The sequence below is a fragment of the Cynocephalus volans genome, chromosome 4 (assembly GCF_027409185.1).
Source record: "Cynocephalus volans isolate mCynVol1 chromosome 4, mCynVol1.pri, whole genome shotgun sequence".
NCBI lineage: Eukaryota > Metazoa > Chordata > Mammalia > Dermoptera > Cynocephalidae > Cynocephalus > Cynocephalus volans.
In genome coordinates, this window is record NC_084463.1 from 162,491,942 (window position 1) to 162,507,240 (window position 15,299).

Here is a 15,299-nt window from a genome sequence, read left to right on the forward strand (position 1 = left end):
CAGGAAATCCTGTGGCTGTGGCTATGGTTGCCCTCCCCAGCCTGAGTAACCCACAGATACACTGGGAAAGGGGGTGGAGAGGAGGCATCATGATGCCGGGTGGTGCCAGGTGGTGCCAGATCATGCTGGCAAGAAGATTCGAGGCAAGGTCCTGATGCACGGCTTTTGTTTGCCACCCTGTGCCACCAACAGCCTTGGTGAATCCTGGGTCCAGTCTATCCCTGCCCCTCTGCTTTCAGTATTATATTATCTCTTCTAGTTTATAGGCCATCTCTAATGCAGACCCCACCCCTTCCATTTTAAATCCCATCTGTTATCTAGACCCTCCACCATGTTTGTTTCCTGAATTGGATGTGTAGAGTTATTTGGGGATAGGAGAGCAACACCCATCCAAGGAGAGTGGGGCAGCCAAAGGGCTTCACCCCAGAAAGGCACATGCTGTGGTGGCCCTCCACCCCTGTCCTCCAGGTGTGCTTCCTGGAAGTGCCACTTGAGGGGCGGGTGGTTACTGGCGAGTGGAGGGTCAGAGACTGTGACAGCCTTTGCACCAACCTGAACCACTTGGGACTCCCTTGAGTATTACTTCCTGTGGAAACAGGACAGGGCCTATTGCACCTCTTCCCCAGACCTGTAAGACTTTGGGAGGTGGGGAGGGGACATGGTTTATCTCATCGCATCCCCATCCAAGCCCAGGGGAGGGCCAGAAGCTCATGGCTTCTGTCTCCTGGCTCAACGAGTGTTGGCATATGGGTTTCTCCCTCCCAAAGTAGGTCAGGGTTTGAAAGAGGAAGGAAGAGGAGGTGGTAAAGGTCAGAGATCAGAAGCCATGGGCCTCCAGGTGCAGGGTGACCGCAGCTGCCGGAGGCTGCATCTTCTTCTTGAGCCGGTTGAAGTCCTTGGCTGAGCGCCACAGCCAGGTCTGCAGCTCCTTCAGCAGCCAGAAGTCATCCATCTTCTGGAGGAAGTCACTGTGGGCAGGGCCAGGGGCCCAGGTGGGCTCAGTCCCAGGCAGAGGTTGGGGCAGTGGGTAGCCGAGAGCTGCCATGACACCCGCAATACTGCCCAGCAGGCCCTGGAGGCTGGTGCAGAAGTGGGCTAGGCTGCGGCGCAGCTCGGCCGTGGCAGCCTGACGATTGAGGCCACGCAAGTAACATAGAAGGTGGTTGTAGGCCTCGTAGTTCTGGGTCAGCCGCAGTTTGTCATTGAGGCTTCGCCACACTTCCAAGTTGACAGTGGCCCTGGGCAGAGTCTCTGCTCCCAGCCGAGGTGGATTGAAGTCAGGCTCATTGAAAGGGGGCCCCAAGTAGTTCAGCTGTGAAAAGGAGAGGGCAATGGAAAGGAGGGCAGAGTGGCCAGTTGCTACTGAGGAGATCCCTGCCCCCAAAACTTCTATTTATTGTGTCCCCTGACACTGGCTCTGTCTCCATACTAGTCCTCTCAAGTTCACAGGCCTCCCCTATGTCTCTCCAACAAGGATGTCATGTGCGTGAAGGTGACAGTTGAAGCAATGGGGGTGACGAGCTCGTCTATGGAGAGGTGTAGAAAGAGAAAACCACGCAGGAGCCACTTGGAAGGACGCGCTGGAAGGTTGGCTGGCAGGTACGCGTTGGGAGAGCACCCACCATGGGGGCAGGGCAGAGAGGAAGAGGAGCCTGAGGAGCCAGGAGCGAGGCGGAGAGGTGGAAGGTGGACCAGGAGAGTGCAGAGGCCAAGGAAGAGGAGCTCAAGAAGGCAGCAGTGCTCACAGTGTGGCTGCAAAACAGAGAGCGAGGAGAATGAGCCTAGGAGATACTGGTGGGTTTGGCAAGAAGGACGTGCCTAGCGACCTTGGAGAGAACCACTGCAGTGGCCTGGAAGCCAGATTGCAGGGGGTTAAGGAGTGAGTGGGTGGAGAGGAAGTGGAGGCAGAGGGTGTAGACCACTCCTTCGAGAAATTTGGCAGGGAAAGCCAGGAGAGAAAAAGGGTCGGGAACAAGAGGGGGTAGCAGAGTCAAGCAAAGGTTTTCTGCACGGGGAAAGTAGAAAGAAAGTAGGTGTCGAAAGGCAGAGGGACCCATTGGCATCAGAGCTCCATTTGCCTCTTTGACATGCCCAGTCTCACCATCTGCAGGGATAGGGGACAGAGGGTACTCACACCCCAATGGAGGGTTCGGCTGATAGGAGCAGGGCTGTAGAAGGAAGAAGCTAAGGCAGTCCCAGGAGTGGGGCAGGAGGAAGGATATGGAAGACAGTACAGTATAGGGAAGAGGGCAAAGCCCTTGCCAACCCTCAGGGGAGCGGCCTGGGGCCCAGGGAAAGGGATGAGGGAGATGTGTAACTGGGAGAGGAAGAGAGAAGAGAGGGGCGAGGCCTGGGATAGGCAAGGGCCCAGGGGGAGGTTCACACGCTGACAAGCACAGAGACAAACTAATTTCCTCGGTGTATCCTGGGGCTGGAGCCAGCTCCCCCGCCACCTCCTCCCTTTCCTTTCCCTGGCTCCAGAGTAGGGTCTGGGATGTGGAAGAGGAACACGGGAAGAGGGGGCCGGTTCCCCATGGTCCTCGGCTCCTCTGACTCTCCTTTCTTCTCTCCAGGGCTCTCTGAACACCTCTGGACTGCCCCAAAATCCTTACAGCACAGCCTCCATCCACACCCTGAACCCCCTGCCAGCACTGCCCTGGGTTCCTTGCAGCCCCCTTCCCTCAAGACCCCCCTAGGAGGCCCAGCCAGGATGGGAGAGGCAGACAGAGGGAGGCCCATGGGTCCAGAGCAGCAGGGCCCCAGGTCTGGGGGCAGAGGCGAGCTGGAACACAGGCATGGGAGGTGGGGCCCCCCTCCATCCCCACCCAACCCCGCCCGTACAAGAGACACCACAACACGGTGTAAACAGAGGAGACTTCCCCGGCCCCCAGGGGGAGGCGGGTGGCTGGGCTGGCAGCCAGTGGGGCAATGGGCCAAGGCGGGTGCGAGGCCTGCCCACATGCCTAGTCCTGGGGCCAGGGATGGAGTGGGGCACCTCAGAGGGAAGGGCAAGGAGATAGGCCAGACAGGGAGGCTGCTTGGAGCCAAAAGGCCCCTCCCCATGACCCCATCATTCACCAGGACCCCTCCACCATTCTCTCCCTCTTGCCCCAACTCTCAGACTCCTAAGCTGGGTACTCACATAGGTCCCCGCCAAGCTGCGGAGTTGGTGCTCCAGGTAGCGGGTGAGGTCATAGGTTTTCTGGATGGAGGGGCCAGGCCCTGGGTCCCCCGTGCGATTGAGAGCTGGCACTGCAGGGATGTGCCAGAGCACCGTGCACAGGCAAGCTAGCATCCCCCACGAGTCCCCTGTGGACAGGATGGGCAGGAAGCATGAGGTGGGCCCAGGCCCAGGCAGGGAAGCAGCTGGCAGCCCCTCAGGTGTCTGTCCCCACCTTGAGCTGGGAGCGGGGGTGAGGGTGGGACACCAGATGGGCGGCAGAGCGGGGGGGATGGAGGAGGGGAAGTATGTCTGGCCTGAGAGAGAGAGAGGAGAGGGGGCGTGCGTGTGTGTGTGTGTGCGTGTGTGCGTGTGTGTGTGTGTGTGTGTGTGTGTGTGTATGTGTCTCTATCAGTAGGTATTTGAGAGTATATCTGTGTGTCAGCTGAGAAAGTCTTTGGCCTGTGTCATGGTGTATGTGCCAATGTGTGTGTGTGTGTGTGTGTGTGTGTGTGTGTGTACACAGAGGGATGTGGCCAGGTCTAGGGACGGAGAGTTAGTATGCCTGGGTTCCCGTTGTACACCAGCCTCCTCTCCCAGTCTCCCAGTACCACTGCAGCTTGAGGGGAGCCAAGGATTGAGAAACTGCATGTCATAGCTGGCAAGCTGAGAGCAGCCAGCCCTAAGGTGGGCTCAGGAGAGAGCCTGCAGCCAAGAATGGAGTTGGCCATAGGAGGCAAGGTGTAGGGTCAGGCTGAAGGATGCAGGGCTGGCTGATGGAGTCAGCTGTGGGTATATTCTAGGATATGACTCCTGGGTGTGAGCAGTGTAGGGCAGGGTTAGACTGAAGGAGATTTAGCATTCACTGTCTTGGATTGGTGGCAGTGTGGAGGTTCACCCCATTCTTATCTATGGGATAAAGAAAAGTTTGACTTCGGTGAGGCCCTCCCATCAGCCTGCCCTTGAGGGGGAGGAGGCGACAGAAAGGGGAGAGCTATGCGTTTGCCAGCTGTTGGCACTGGAGAGTTTGGACATCCCAGGATGCCAGGGGTTGATGCTGTGAAGAGGGACATAGATAGCTGTCCTTTTTCGGGCTTTTCCAGGCTTTTCGGTGAGGTCCCAGGTCAAGGTTCTTCAGTGAACATTTGGGAGGGGTAAAGACGATTAGGGTTAGGATTGAGTAGGGATATAATTGGTATTGGGCTAGGTTAGGTTTAAGAACTGCGTTCCTCTTCAAGTTCAGATTAGTTTAGATTTGGGATTTGCTTGATTGAGTGTGGTTGAGATTTGAGTCCAGCAGGGGGATGTGGTTAGGTTTGGGCAGGCAGAGGTTTAGCTGGGGCTAAGATTTGTGAATTTGTTGATTTAGATGTCAGACGGGGCGATGCTTGGCATGTCACTAAGAGTAGGGCTAGCTTGGGTTTTTTAAATTTGAATAGGTGTGAGGTCGCGAGTCGTTTCTTTCCTCTAGTTTGTATTTCATACTTTCAAATTTTTCTATAATGACATATGTTGCTTTGACGGTTAGAAATAAGTTGGAGAGGTTTAACAATTTGACTGTATTTAGAATTAGGATAGGGTTTGGAGTTAAGAAAGAATAAAGACTATCAGTTAGAGCGTGGTGTTATAACACCAAGGTCAAGGGTTTAGATCCTTGTACCAGCCAACTGCCAAAAAAAAAAAAAAAAAGAAATCAAGAATGAAGACTAGGTTAGGTTTAGAGTAAGTAACAATGCTGGGTCAGGGTTTTAGAGAGTCTTACAAACCAGCAAGGGTTCAGGATTCAAACTGTTTATATAAAACATCTCTTATAGAGTACAGGGTCAGGTGGGGACTTTTGCCATAGCCCAACTGGTCAGTTTTGACTCATTCAGGTGCTTGACTGGCTGGCCTTACTGATGGAGTGTGGGAGTGCGGGTGCCAGCAGTCACAGGGACCCTGCTCTTTTGGGTAAAGGGTTCTTGGTTTGGGAGGGGGGGAGTTGCGCATGCACATGTGCACATGTGTTCTAGGACAGAGAGCAGGGTCAGGCACTTAACTGCTCCCTGGGGAAACATGCTCCCCTTTTCGTCTTCCCCATCTGCAGCCTGTGGCTTCCCTCTCAAATGCTCCTTTCTCTCATTCTTCCCTTCCATTCCTAGCTCTGCCTCTCAGAGTTCCTTTCTATCCCTGTTCTTCACATCCCAAGACAACTCCAGGCCCTTCTCCTCTGCAGGAAGCCTTGGGCTATCCTCGGCCTGGGGATCTGGCTGAGTCATCTCCACCCTCCTATGGGTACCAGGTGGGGTTAGTTTTGGAGACTGGAGACCTGCTGAGATAGGCAGTGGCCCTTCCAGCCTTGAGGTAGCCTTCAGAATTGAATCTGGCCTCGCTCAAAGTGAATGGCAATGACAAGGGTCCCGGCTGAAGCAGGAATTGGGGGTTGGGCTTGCCTCTTTACCCCCCTGCCTTGAGCAGCCCTGTTAGCCAGAGTTCTGGGACTGCACTCTATCCCACGCAGGAGTGTGGTCAGGAACCCAGCTCTGGGCCTTGTTTCCCCCCTCCCCTTCTAGGCCCTGCGGGACATCCCTGGGGGGGACCAGCTCCCTACACAGGGACAGCAGGGAGAGGAGCCTTTGGATAAACAAGAGCTAAGTCATCTGGGCAGAAAAACGGCTCATGAAATTAACCAGACAAGGCCGGTGTTTCCAGGAATATTTCAGTTCTGAGGTAACTGTGTCATTGCAGGCTGGGGGGGTGAGGGGGGCAAGGGAGAGAGCAGAAGGCTCTGACTGACCAGCCCATGGAGAGAAGCAGAAAGAGGGAAGGCGTCTCAGGAGCTCAAAGGGAGAAGAAGCTAGGAGAGGAGAAAGGGAGGTAAAAGAACAGGGCTCTGCCCTCTCCTGTGGCAGCTTCCAACTCTGGGCAAGATGTGCCCATATCTCAGGCAGTAAAACTGCCTGGGGCAGAGAACACCTGTGGTTTCCTCATGAGCCCAAAACCCAGGCAGCTCTTAGATCACTGCGTCCCTAAGTGGGAATATGCAGTGGGCGTCCTGGAGCCCTCGTCCATCCTCCCCTCCAGGTTCACGGCGTGCAGGTGGACCCTGGCCCATTGGGGGCTGTGTCCTGTACCCCTTCCCCCAGTCCTGGCCCCCAGCCCAGCCCCCGCCTCAGCTCTGCCTCTGGCTGCTGCCCACTGATTGTTTACATCCCGTCTCCTCCTTGTGTTTATAAATCCGGCTGAGCACGTGAGGAGCTAATGAGTGCAGCTCACGTTTCCTGCTGCGGCCCCCCACCCCCATCCTGGCCCCCGCCCAGGCCAGCCCCTAATTCTATCCAGATCCCTGGGCCCTGGGAATCAAGGCCCCTTCATGAACACACTCACACACACACACACACACATACTCTCACACTCTCAGCCCATGCAAGGGCATGACACGGCTGCACGGGCAGGCACACACATGTACACTTCGTTAGCCAACTGCCCCTCAGCCCCTGGCCTGTATCCCCCATGCTGACCTCACTCAGTGAGGGTGGGGACTCAGCGGTGCAGATGTGCCAGGGTGGTTAGGCTGGCTAAGACCAGTCAGCAGGAGACTCCACACCTGAGACTGGTGGCTAAGAGCTGTAAGCCCTAAATGTTGGAGCCAGGGAGGCATTGCAGAGCTCCAGAGCTGGGGCATGATGGCAGCAAGCTGGGCTAAATATAGGAGCCAGAAGGAAAGGCCCTGCCCTCAGGCTGGACCAGGATCAGCATTTGAGTGACCTTGGAGGGGTCTGTTGAATGGAATTGGGGGGATGGAGTGGTTTAGGGGGCAGTATGTACAATGTGGTGTGAGATCCAGCAGGTGTTGTTATGGTAGGAAATCACCCTAGGGGTGCTTCCTGACCTGTCTTCCCAGGGAAGGCCCCATAGAAACCCATCTTTCCTCCATCCTCTGGGCTGGCTGCCCTCCCCTCTCTTCCTTCTCTTCCTTCTGCCTTCTCCTTGGTTCCCTTTCCCCCAGGCCTCTGAGAAGTAGCTTGGTGAGCCGGGACACATGGGCCTGGAAGACCTAGCTTTGCCACTAGCTCATCTGGTGATGTGGGCTTGTGTAAGGAGGCTGCACTATGCATGCTGTAGTTCCTCCCAGCTGAGACACTTGGGGCTCCATCTCTACTATCCTCCTCAGCATCCGCTTCCCTGCCCTTCTCATCCAGCCTAAATGGCAGAAAAAGAAACTCAGGTCCAGTGAAAGAAGCAGAGGGCAGGCCAGCCCCCCTCCCTTGTGAAGTCGGAAACTGAGACAGGAGTTGGGCTTTGGTTGGAGTGAGAAGGTTCCTGATTGTGCCACAAGAGGGCCCTGGGTGTGTGTGCTCAGGGAGAGCAGGGTGAAGGCGGGGGAGGGGGCTGAGCAGCCAGCGAAAGCAAGGCACGGGAAGAAGTGAAGGGAAGTTAGTCCAGGCAAGTGTGGGGGTGAGCTGCAAAGGGTGGTGTTCTCAAGAGTGTGCAAGAGGGTGTGGGCGGGGCCGGGAGAGTGGGCAGGAGCCACGGTGTGAATAGGCAGGTGGGATTGTGGGGAGGAATGTGAAGTGTCAGTAATCGAGTAGCTGGTGTGTAGGGGTGCTGTGCAGAAGTGTGAACGGGGCAGAGTGTGGGTGTGTGTGTGGAAGGGAGAGGGAGCCATTACACCCGTCAGGAGTGGACACTTCTGTGGCTGCTGGGTGACAGTTGCTACCATCTCTGCCTGTTCTTCCCCTGGTTGAGTGTGTGGCTCCAGGGCAGCTAGTGTGTCTGAGCTGGGAGCCGGGGCGCGGGGGGGGGGGGGGGGGGCGCATGTGGTCTGTTAGGGTCATATGTACCTGTGTCCCATGTGAGGGGCAGTGTGTGCTCGGGAGCAGGGGTGGAGGTCCTTCGGAGGCAGTGAAAACGAGATGTCCCTGGGTCAGGGTCAGAGAGCGGGTGCCCGAAAGAGAAGTGTGTCCGGTGTCCCCACCCCAGCCTCTCTCCAAGGCTCACAGGAGAGCCTGCTCCTGCCTCCCCCGACGGGAGGACCAGGCTGGGCCCCGGAGGTAACAGGGGTCCCTGGGTCTGTGGGGAGAGCTCCCGGAGCCCAGCGTGGAGTTGCTGGAAATGAAGGTGGGGAGAGCGGAGACGAGGGAACTCTGGCGCGGCCCCGGGCACTTGGGCTTTCCTTCGAGGGGCTCGAGCCGGGAAGTGTGCGGCGGCGGCCGCTCGCCGGCCCTCCTGCGCCGCGGTGACCTCTAGCTCCCGGACCCCTCCCGGCGACGGCGCCTTCCCCCTGTGTGGCCCCGGCGCCCCCGGCCCCGCCCCCCGCCCGCTCCCGCCCGGTCGCTCCCTTCCCGGCGGCGGGGGCGGGGGCGGGGTCCGAGGCGCCGGGCTCCGGGCTCGGCCGGGCCGCTGCCCTTTCCCGCGCGTCAACTCCCTGCCCTGCCCGCGCTCCTGCTCGCGGGCCGCCGGGCCGAGCGGCCGCTCCCGCCGCTGCCGGCAGCTCTCGGCGCTCCCCGGCCGGTGACAGACTTTTTCCTGCCGGGTCCGGCCGGGTTGCGCCCGCCCCCCCGCAGTAATCACTCCCAGGCCACGGCGGGCCGGGGGACTCGCTGCCGCCGCCCGCCCCGCCGCGCAGCCCCTACCTGCCGCCGCCGGCTCCCCGGCCCCGGGCAGCACGGAGGGCTCGCTGCGCGCAGAGCGAACGGCGAGTGCCGCGGCCCGGCCCGCCCGCCGGCCCAGGCTCTGCCCTCCGCCCGCCGCTCCCCTCTCCCCTCGCCCGCCCGCCTTCCCTCCCGCCCGCCTTCCCTGCGGGCGGGCCGGGGAGGGAGAGCGGCGCGGCCCGAGGTGTCGGCCTCCCCTCGCCTCCGGCCGGCCCGGCCTCGGGCTCCCCTCCGCCTCCCTCCCTCTTCCTCTCCCCAGCCCCCTCCTCCCCTCGCGCCGCTTCTCTCTCCCGCAGCCTCGGTCCCCGCCTCGGACTCGCTCGCCCCAACTTCTGCGTGGAGCTCTCTGTGCGCGGGTTCCCCGGGACCCCGCCTCGCTGGGGCTCCAGGTTGCCGCCTCCCCGGGTCTGCGGGGCGTCCGGGCTCCCCGCCGCGCTCCCGGCCACCTCCTGGCCCCGCCGAGCGGACTCCAGGAATGCCGCGTCCCCGCCCGGCCCCTCTCGAGGGCGCCCAGCCGTGCCTCCCCCAGCCCGAGCCCTGCTCCCCGGCCCGCCCCGGCTCGGGGCTCCGGGGATGGGGAGGGGGAGGATGGGACCGGATCTCGCGGCCGCTCGGCGGGGGCGGGGGCCGGGGCCGCGGACTCGGGGCTCCTACCTGCTCGGAGGTCCATGGGGCTGGGGGCCGGGCCGGCCGGGCGCGGCTCGTCTCCCGGAGGCTGGCGGAGTGGGAGGGCGAGCCGCGGCTCCGGCGAAGCTTTAATAATCCCATCCGCCAGGCCCACTCGCAGGTTTTTTTCGCTCGGTTTCGGGTTTTTTTTTTTTTTTTTTTTCGGTGTGGGACATTCTGCAAACTTTTTTTTTTTTTTCTGACGTGTAAAGCTGTAACCACAAATTGTAGCGGCCCTCCCCGGGGTGGGGGGAGGAGGGGAGGAGGGAAGGGAGGGCTTCTGGGGCTCCTCTCCCTCCCACAGCACCGAGGGGGGGTGAGGTGAGGCGAGACAGCGGCGGTACCACCCCGGGGCTCCTGGGGGAGGGGGCGGGGAGGGCATCAGTCCTCCTGCAGATTCCCGAGAGCCAGGGGCGTGAGCCGGCCTCGGCGTGGGGTGTGGGCTTCTCCCTCAGTGTCGGCTGGGGACGCCTGCCCCCTGCCCCCTGTCCCCTGTCCCTGCCCGGTGCGGGGTCCCTGCACCCACTCTACCTCTGCCTCCTGATCTCTAACCTTCCCTCCCCCTCCCCCTCGAGTAAATGCAATGACACATTCTCCCAAATGCCAGCGAGCTGGCCTCGAAGCAAGTGATGGTGTTTTTCCTGCTGCCCTTTGTCTGGGCTGACCGCCCCCCTTGCCTATTGTCCCGCCACTTGTCCCATTTCCAAAAGCTCGAACTAAGTGAGGCGCCAGGGGCTGGGGCAGGTGACTAACCAGCTCACAATGCCCCCTGTGGGGGAGGAAGAGGGCACCACAGACCCACTGCCCAGCTTGGAGGAAAGAAGAGGGCACTTGGCGGGGAGTTTTCCCCTCAAGTTCACAAGGTTCTTCATTCTTCTTCCCAGTGACCAGGGAGAGTGCACATGAGTGGGGGATTTGTAATTCATTAATCAGCACGAGGCACCAGTTTCAACACCAGAGGCTTCATGGGTGACTCAGCGAGAATGCTCCTGATTCAAGGCGATGGACAGACCAAGCGTCCCCATTTGTGAAGTGCTTCCCCATAAAGACACTTGGCATTCTTCTTCCTTTGGGGTTTTGGGTTGTTGGTTTTTTCTGGTGCTGAGGTAGGGGCGGTTTGGCTGTGCAGCGCTCTCTTTGCTTCCCTTAGGCCTGGGTTGGGACTTGCTGGGCAGGATACCTAGGGGACCCACAAGCCTAGACCCTTCCTGGAGGGTCTCCCTTCCTCCCTCTAGAAAGGGCTGCCAGGGAGAGCAAGCACAGAGGAAACAGCTCTTAATCTGGGGCTTGTAGACAACATCCACTTTGTGATTTTTCTTGGAGGACAGTCATTTGGTCTCCAAGGCTTGGGTGCTCTAGAACTACACCACCAATTAAATCATTTGGTTATAAGTTGCTCTCCTTGCTGTTGATGTTTCAAAGGGGGAGAGGCCAGTGGTGGGCCAGCCCTGGAAGGTGATGTCTCTCTCTGGAGTGTCATCAGAGCCTTTATTCCCCACTCCTGCCCCTGTGCCCCTGGGAAGGGAGGGCACTCTGCCAGGCTGGCCGCAGCCCCTCCAGCCTGTGGGTCAGAGCAGGCATCATGGTCATGGCCAGTGCTGGGTTCCCAGGGCAGCTTTTCCCTTTTCTGCACTTCAAGAACTGAGGTGGGGTGGGGGGGTGGGGGGGAAGAAGTTTGTTTTCAATTACCTCACTGGAGTGGGACAGACTTTGTTGTTGGGTTGCTTTTTCCCCCCCTCTCTCTCCCTCCTTTCTTTCTTTCTTTTTTATAAAATTTTTTCCTAAACAAGGAGAAAAAGCAAAGGAGAGCTGGTCTGGGGTGGGGGGCAGGGGACCTTCTGGGGCATCAGCAGCAGCTCTGATGAAAACTGCCTTGGAGGGGCCCTGGTGGAAAGTGCTCAGGGCCTCCCTCTCCCCTCCACCCCTCATCTCCTCCCCACCCCCCACCAGCCAGGACTCTGGAGTTTCAATGACATTCTTGGCAAGTTAGCCCAACGATCTTTTGATGCCCATGCCAAGGTCAAGAAGGCAGATGCCCATGGGTGACTGGCACTGAGGCTGGCCAGGAGGTCCCCCTAGCCGCTACCCTTTCAGAGGGAGGGCCAAGAAGGGAAGGGGGAGAGGGCGATGGGGAGCAGCTCAAGCCCTTCTCCCCTCTGCCGTGCAGCCTCACTCCTTGTGGAGAGAGTCTGCACAGACAATGTGGTTTGGATTTGGCTGAGCCCCCTCAGCACCTTATAAAGCACCTTGCTGAGTCAGGGAGAAAGCAGCCCCAATGTGGGAGAGGAGGAGGGGGCCAGGAGAGAAAGAGGAAAGAGGGCGGGGGAGCTGAAGAAAGGGAGGGGGGCACAGGAGGGAAGAGGAGTGAGAAGAGAGAAGGGACCAGGGGAGGAAAGAGGAGACACAAAGAGGCAAATGGGTGGGAGTGAGAAAGCGGGGAGGAGGCAGGAGCTGAAGGAGGAGGAGGGGGAGAAGCTGGGAGGAAGAGGAAGAGACTCAAGTACGAGAGGGGAGTTTACGATGCTGCCCCCAGCAAACACTCACCTCCTCACCTCGGGAGTCCAGAAAGCACGGGTTTATAGGAACTAAGGGCTGCAGCTCTGAACCAGGGACCCAGGCTGGGTGGGTGCAGGGACGACTGGCTTTACACATAACCCTCCTCTCTGCGCCACCCCCCCACCCACCCCCCCCACCCCCCCGGGCTCCCAGTTTGTCTTTGATTCTTAATGTAGTGACCCACAAGCTGGGCAAGTCATGTTCTCCCTCTGCCTCTTGTCTGGACTTGTGTCCCTGCCCTCTCCCCTCACCCAGTGGGGGCCAAGCTTCTCCCCTCCCCCAATCCTCCACACTGCCAAAGGGAAAATCAACTCCATCTCCAAGCTGCCAGTGCCCCTCCGCCATGTCTGGGCAAAGGCAGCTGGCTAGGAGCTGCCAGTGGGGTTGGGGTGGGGGCTGGAATAAAGACTGTGCCTTTATTCTGCCAAATCCCCAAATGGGGGTGGGCTGCTGGGATCTGGGGGAGAAGGAAGGAAAGAGAGGTGGAGCAGGAGCAGCCCCTCCGGAATTTCTGTGGGATGGGGCAGGACAGGTGGCTGCCCTCTGATTTCCAGCTGGGACACCTTGGGAAAATTCCTGCTCCTCTACAGCTCTCAGAAACAGAACTTATTAGGGGTCCCTCGCTCCAGATGAGTATCTTCAGGTAGAGAAACATTCCATCTGTCCCATGGCACATTGTGTAGGCATTTCCTCAGTTCCTATTGGGTGCTAGGTCTTGTAAAGGACAGAGGACAAGGAAAACCCACCCTTGCCTCCAAGAATTTCAGTCTCAGGACACTCATTAAGCCATCTGAGGTCAGCCATAGGTGGTCGTGGATGCGTTTAGGGCCGAGGGGAATGGTGAGAGAAGAACCTCAGGAGAAGGTAGAGCTTCAGGGTGGAAACGTGGGCGGACAGAGCAGGAAGGGCAGCAGCAACCACAGGTGGAGGCGCAGAGGCAGCACTGGGCATGGCCCACACAGTTCCCTGCAGAGGGCACAGGGCCAGGTTGAGACTGTCACCTCTCTGTGGAATGGGGCATGACCACCTTTGCCCTCCCCTCCACAGGATGGTGGGAATGTTCAGTGAGCTGAGGAGGGAGACACTGGTTTACCACCTTCATTGGACCTTCAGACTCCAGGTTTTACCATCCACGGGGGGTGGAAGATCAGGCACCAAGAGGTGTGGCTGGATGGGGGGCAGAGCTGGCCTCCAAGGGGTGAGGGTGAGTCATTACTGGCCAAGGGGCTAGCTAGTGTCCCACCCCCTCCTCCTGCTTTCCCTCCCTTCTCCCTATAACTGACATGCCCAAGGAAGGCTCTCTGGGTGCCCAAAAAACACCATGTCCTGAAAAGCTGTAGAATTAGTATTGAAGGGACCCTGACCCAGGGAGTGTCCAGATTCCTGAACTAGGGAAGCCTCTAGTGTGGTTCCCCCTGAGAGACAAGCAGGAATGTGGTATTGGAGAAGCCCACAGAGGTGGGTAGGGACATTCACCAATTCATCCATTTGTTCACCAAACATTCCCTGAGTGTCTCTTCCATGCCAGGTGCTGGGGACAAAGAGAGGAGCCCTAAGGGGCCATGGGGTGGAGGGGTGGAGGCTGACCAGGGGCAGGCCAGCGAGGCAGGAGCCTGCCACAGCGACCCCTGCCCTTCTGCTGCAGTACTGGCGTTTCTCATTGACATTTGCTTTGCTTAAATACTAACAATAGTTTAAACGTGCTAAACTTTCCCAGCTGTGCTGGTGCTAAGGCTTCCCATGCACTATTTCACTTCATACTTTCAATAACCCCATGAGATAGGAGCTATCATTTTCCCATTTCTACATGAGGAAACTGAGGCTTGGTAATGTGAAGTCACATGCCTCAGGTCACATAATCCTGTAAGAGGTAGAGCTAGACTGAAGCCCAGCATCTTCTGACCTCAGTGACATGCTCTTTTAATTATACCATGCAGGTGCCAGCTTGGGGCAGGGGGCATGGAGGCAGGGGGCTCTTGAAATGAGAAGAGGCTAGATGCTGAGAGCAGATTTCAGCAATAGCAGGAGCTGCCTCTGGTCTCCTCAGGACACTAAGATGCTCCTTGGGACATAAAGAGTGTCCTCGAGTGCCCGAGAAATCCTTGCCTGGGGAGGCCTGAGCTCTTCTGTCTGCCACCCACCACTGGTGTGAACTGACTGTGTGACACTGGACCAGGCACCTCACATCACCCTCCTGAGTTGGAGAGAGGGCAGACCCAAGAGCACTGGAGAGCTCAGCTAGAATTCTGGATTCCATTAGGGAGTCTGGAATCACAGATTGAGCATCAAACTGGGAGTTTGATGGCTACCGAGCAGCAGAACCAGAATCCTGTTGCTTCCTGAGGGCCCCACTGACGTCCAGCAAAGTGAAGCCTACGTGGGCTCGGAGGCCCTGCCCAGGATGCACCTGGGATTGTGCATCCTTAGGAGGAGCCCTCCTCTCACCACCGTGTGTGCACACCCTCCAGTATGTCTGTGTGCAGGCACCGGGCACCACCGAGGGCAAGAGGGGAAAGAAGCAGTGGGGCGCGCTTTCCCTTTCCCTCCAGTGGGCAGAAGCCCAGAGGGCCCTGCCTCACCCTGAGCTGGCCGTGATGTCAGCAGAAACCTTGGGGCAGAGGGCCTCCTCTTACCTCAGCAACAGCCCTACCCTGCCCTAGGTCCCCCACCCACACCTGACCCAGCTCAGGCCTCCCAAAGGACACCCCCCCACCACCACCTACCCCCTGCCACCCCTGTGAAGCCAGAGAGAAGCTGAGAGGAACCAGGTCCTACTGCCCACCTTTCCCGTGCCCTCCCTGGCCTCTCTCCATCTGCGAGGATGTCTGGGCCATGGGCGTGTGAAGAAGGCAGGGGCAGAAGGGATACCCCAGGTGCTCATCTCCTCCCTTGCCTGCCAGGAGCTTTCCCCGCCATTCTCCCAGGATGTTCCATTGCCCTGGCCAACCCATGCCGCAGGCTCTGTGACTCCGTCTCCCCTGGCAGAGGAGTGGGGTTACCTCTCCCTGGGCTGGAAGATCCTTATCCTGCCTGCCCTGCTGAGTCACTGTCGGCTCCTCCTGCTCTCTCCCCTCCCTCCCTCCCACCCGCCTCCCTCCTTCAGGCGTCTCACAGCTTTCTCCAGACTGTCCAGGCTCCTAAGGGGTGCTGGGGGTCAGAGGACAGACACCACCTCCCCTGGGGCTGTCCCTGTGATGCAGTGTTGTGGGGTCCCACCATGTGTGCCTGCGCTTCCAGACTTAGTGATAAAGAGAGAGTGCCTGCTCCACCTCCACCAGCTGTGT

General features: G+C 58.8%; 1 protein-coding gene across 1 annotated transcript; it reads right to left on the bottom strand.

Moving 5' to 3' along the window:
• Window positions 1–775: 775 nt before the first annotated feature.
• CLCF1 (cardiotrophin like cytokine factor 1) lies at window positions 776–9,463 on the bottom strand. The gene is made up of 3 exons (XM_063095980.1): window positions 9,448–9,463; window positions 3,143–3,309; window positions 776–1,312 (listed from the first exon to the last, which is right to left on the bottom strand). Exons 1-3 carry the CDS (start codon window positions 9,461–9,463, stop codon window positions 818–820), a joined length of 678 nt encoding a protein of 225 aa, XP_062952050.1. The 3' UTR covers window positions 776–817.
• Window positions 9,464–15,299: the final 5,836 nt, after the last annotated feature.

Coding starts and splice junctions, on each gene's coding strand:
- CLCF1 (XM_063095980.1), bottom strand. Junction 1,313..3,142: donor GCAGCTTGGCGGGGACCTAT/GTGAGTACCCAG, acceptor TCCTTTTCACAG/CTGAACTACTTGGGGCCCCC.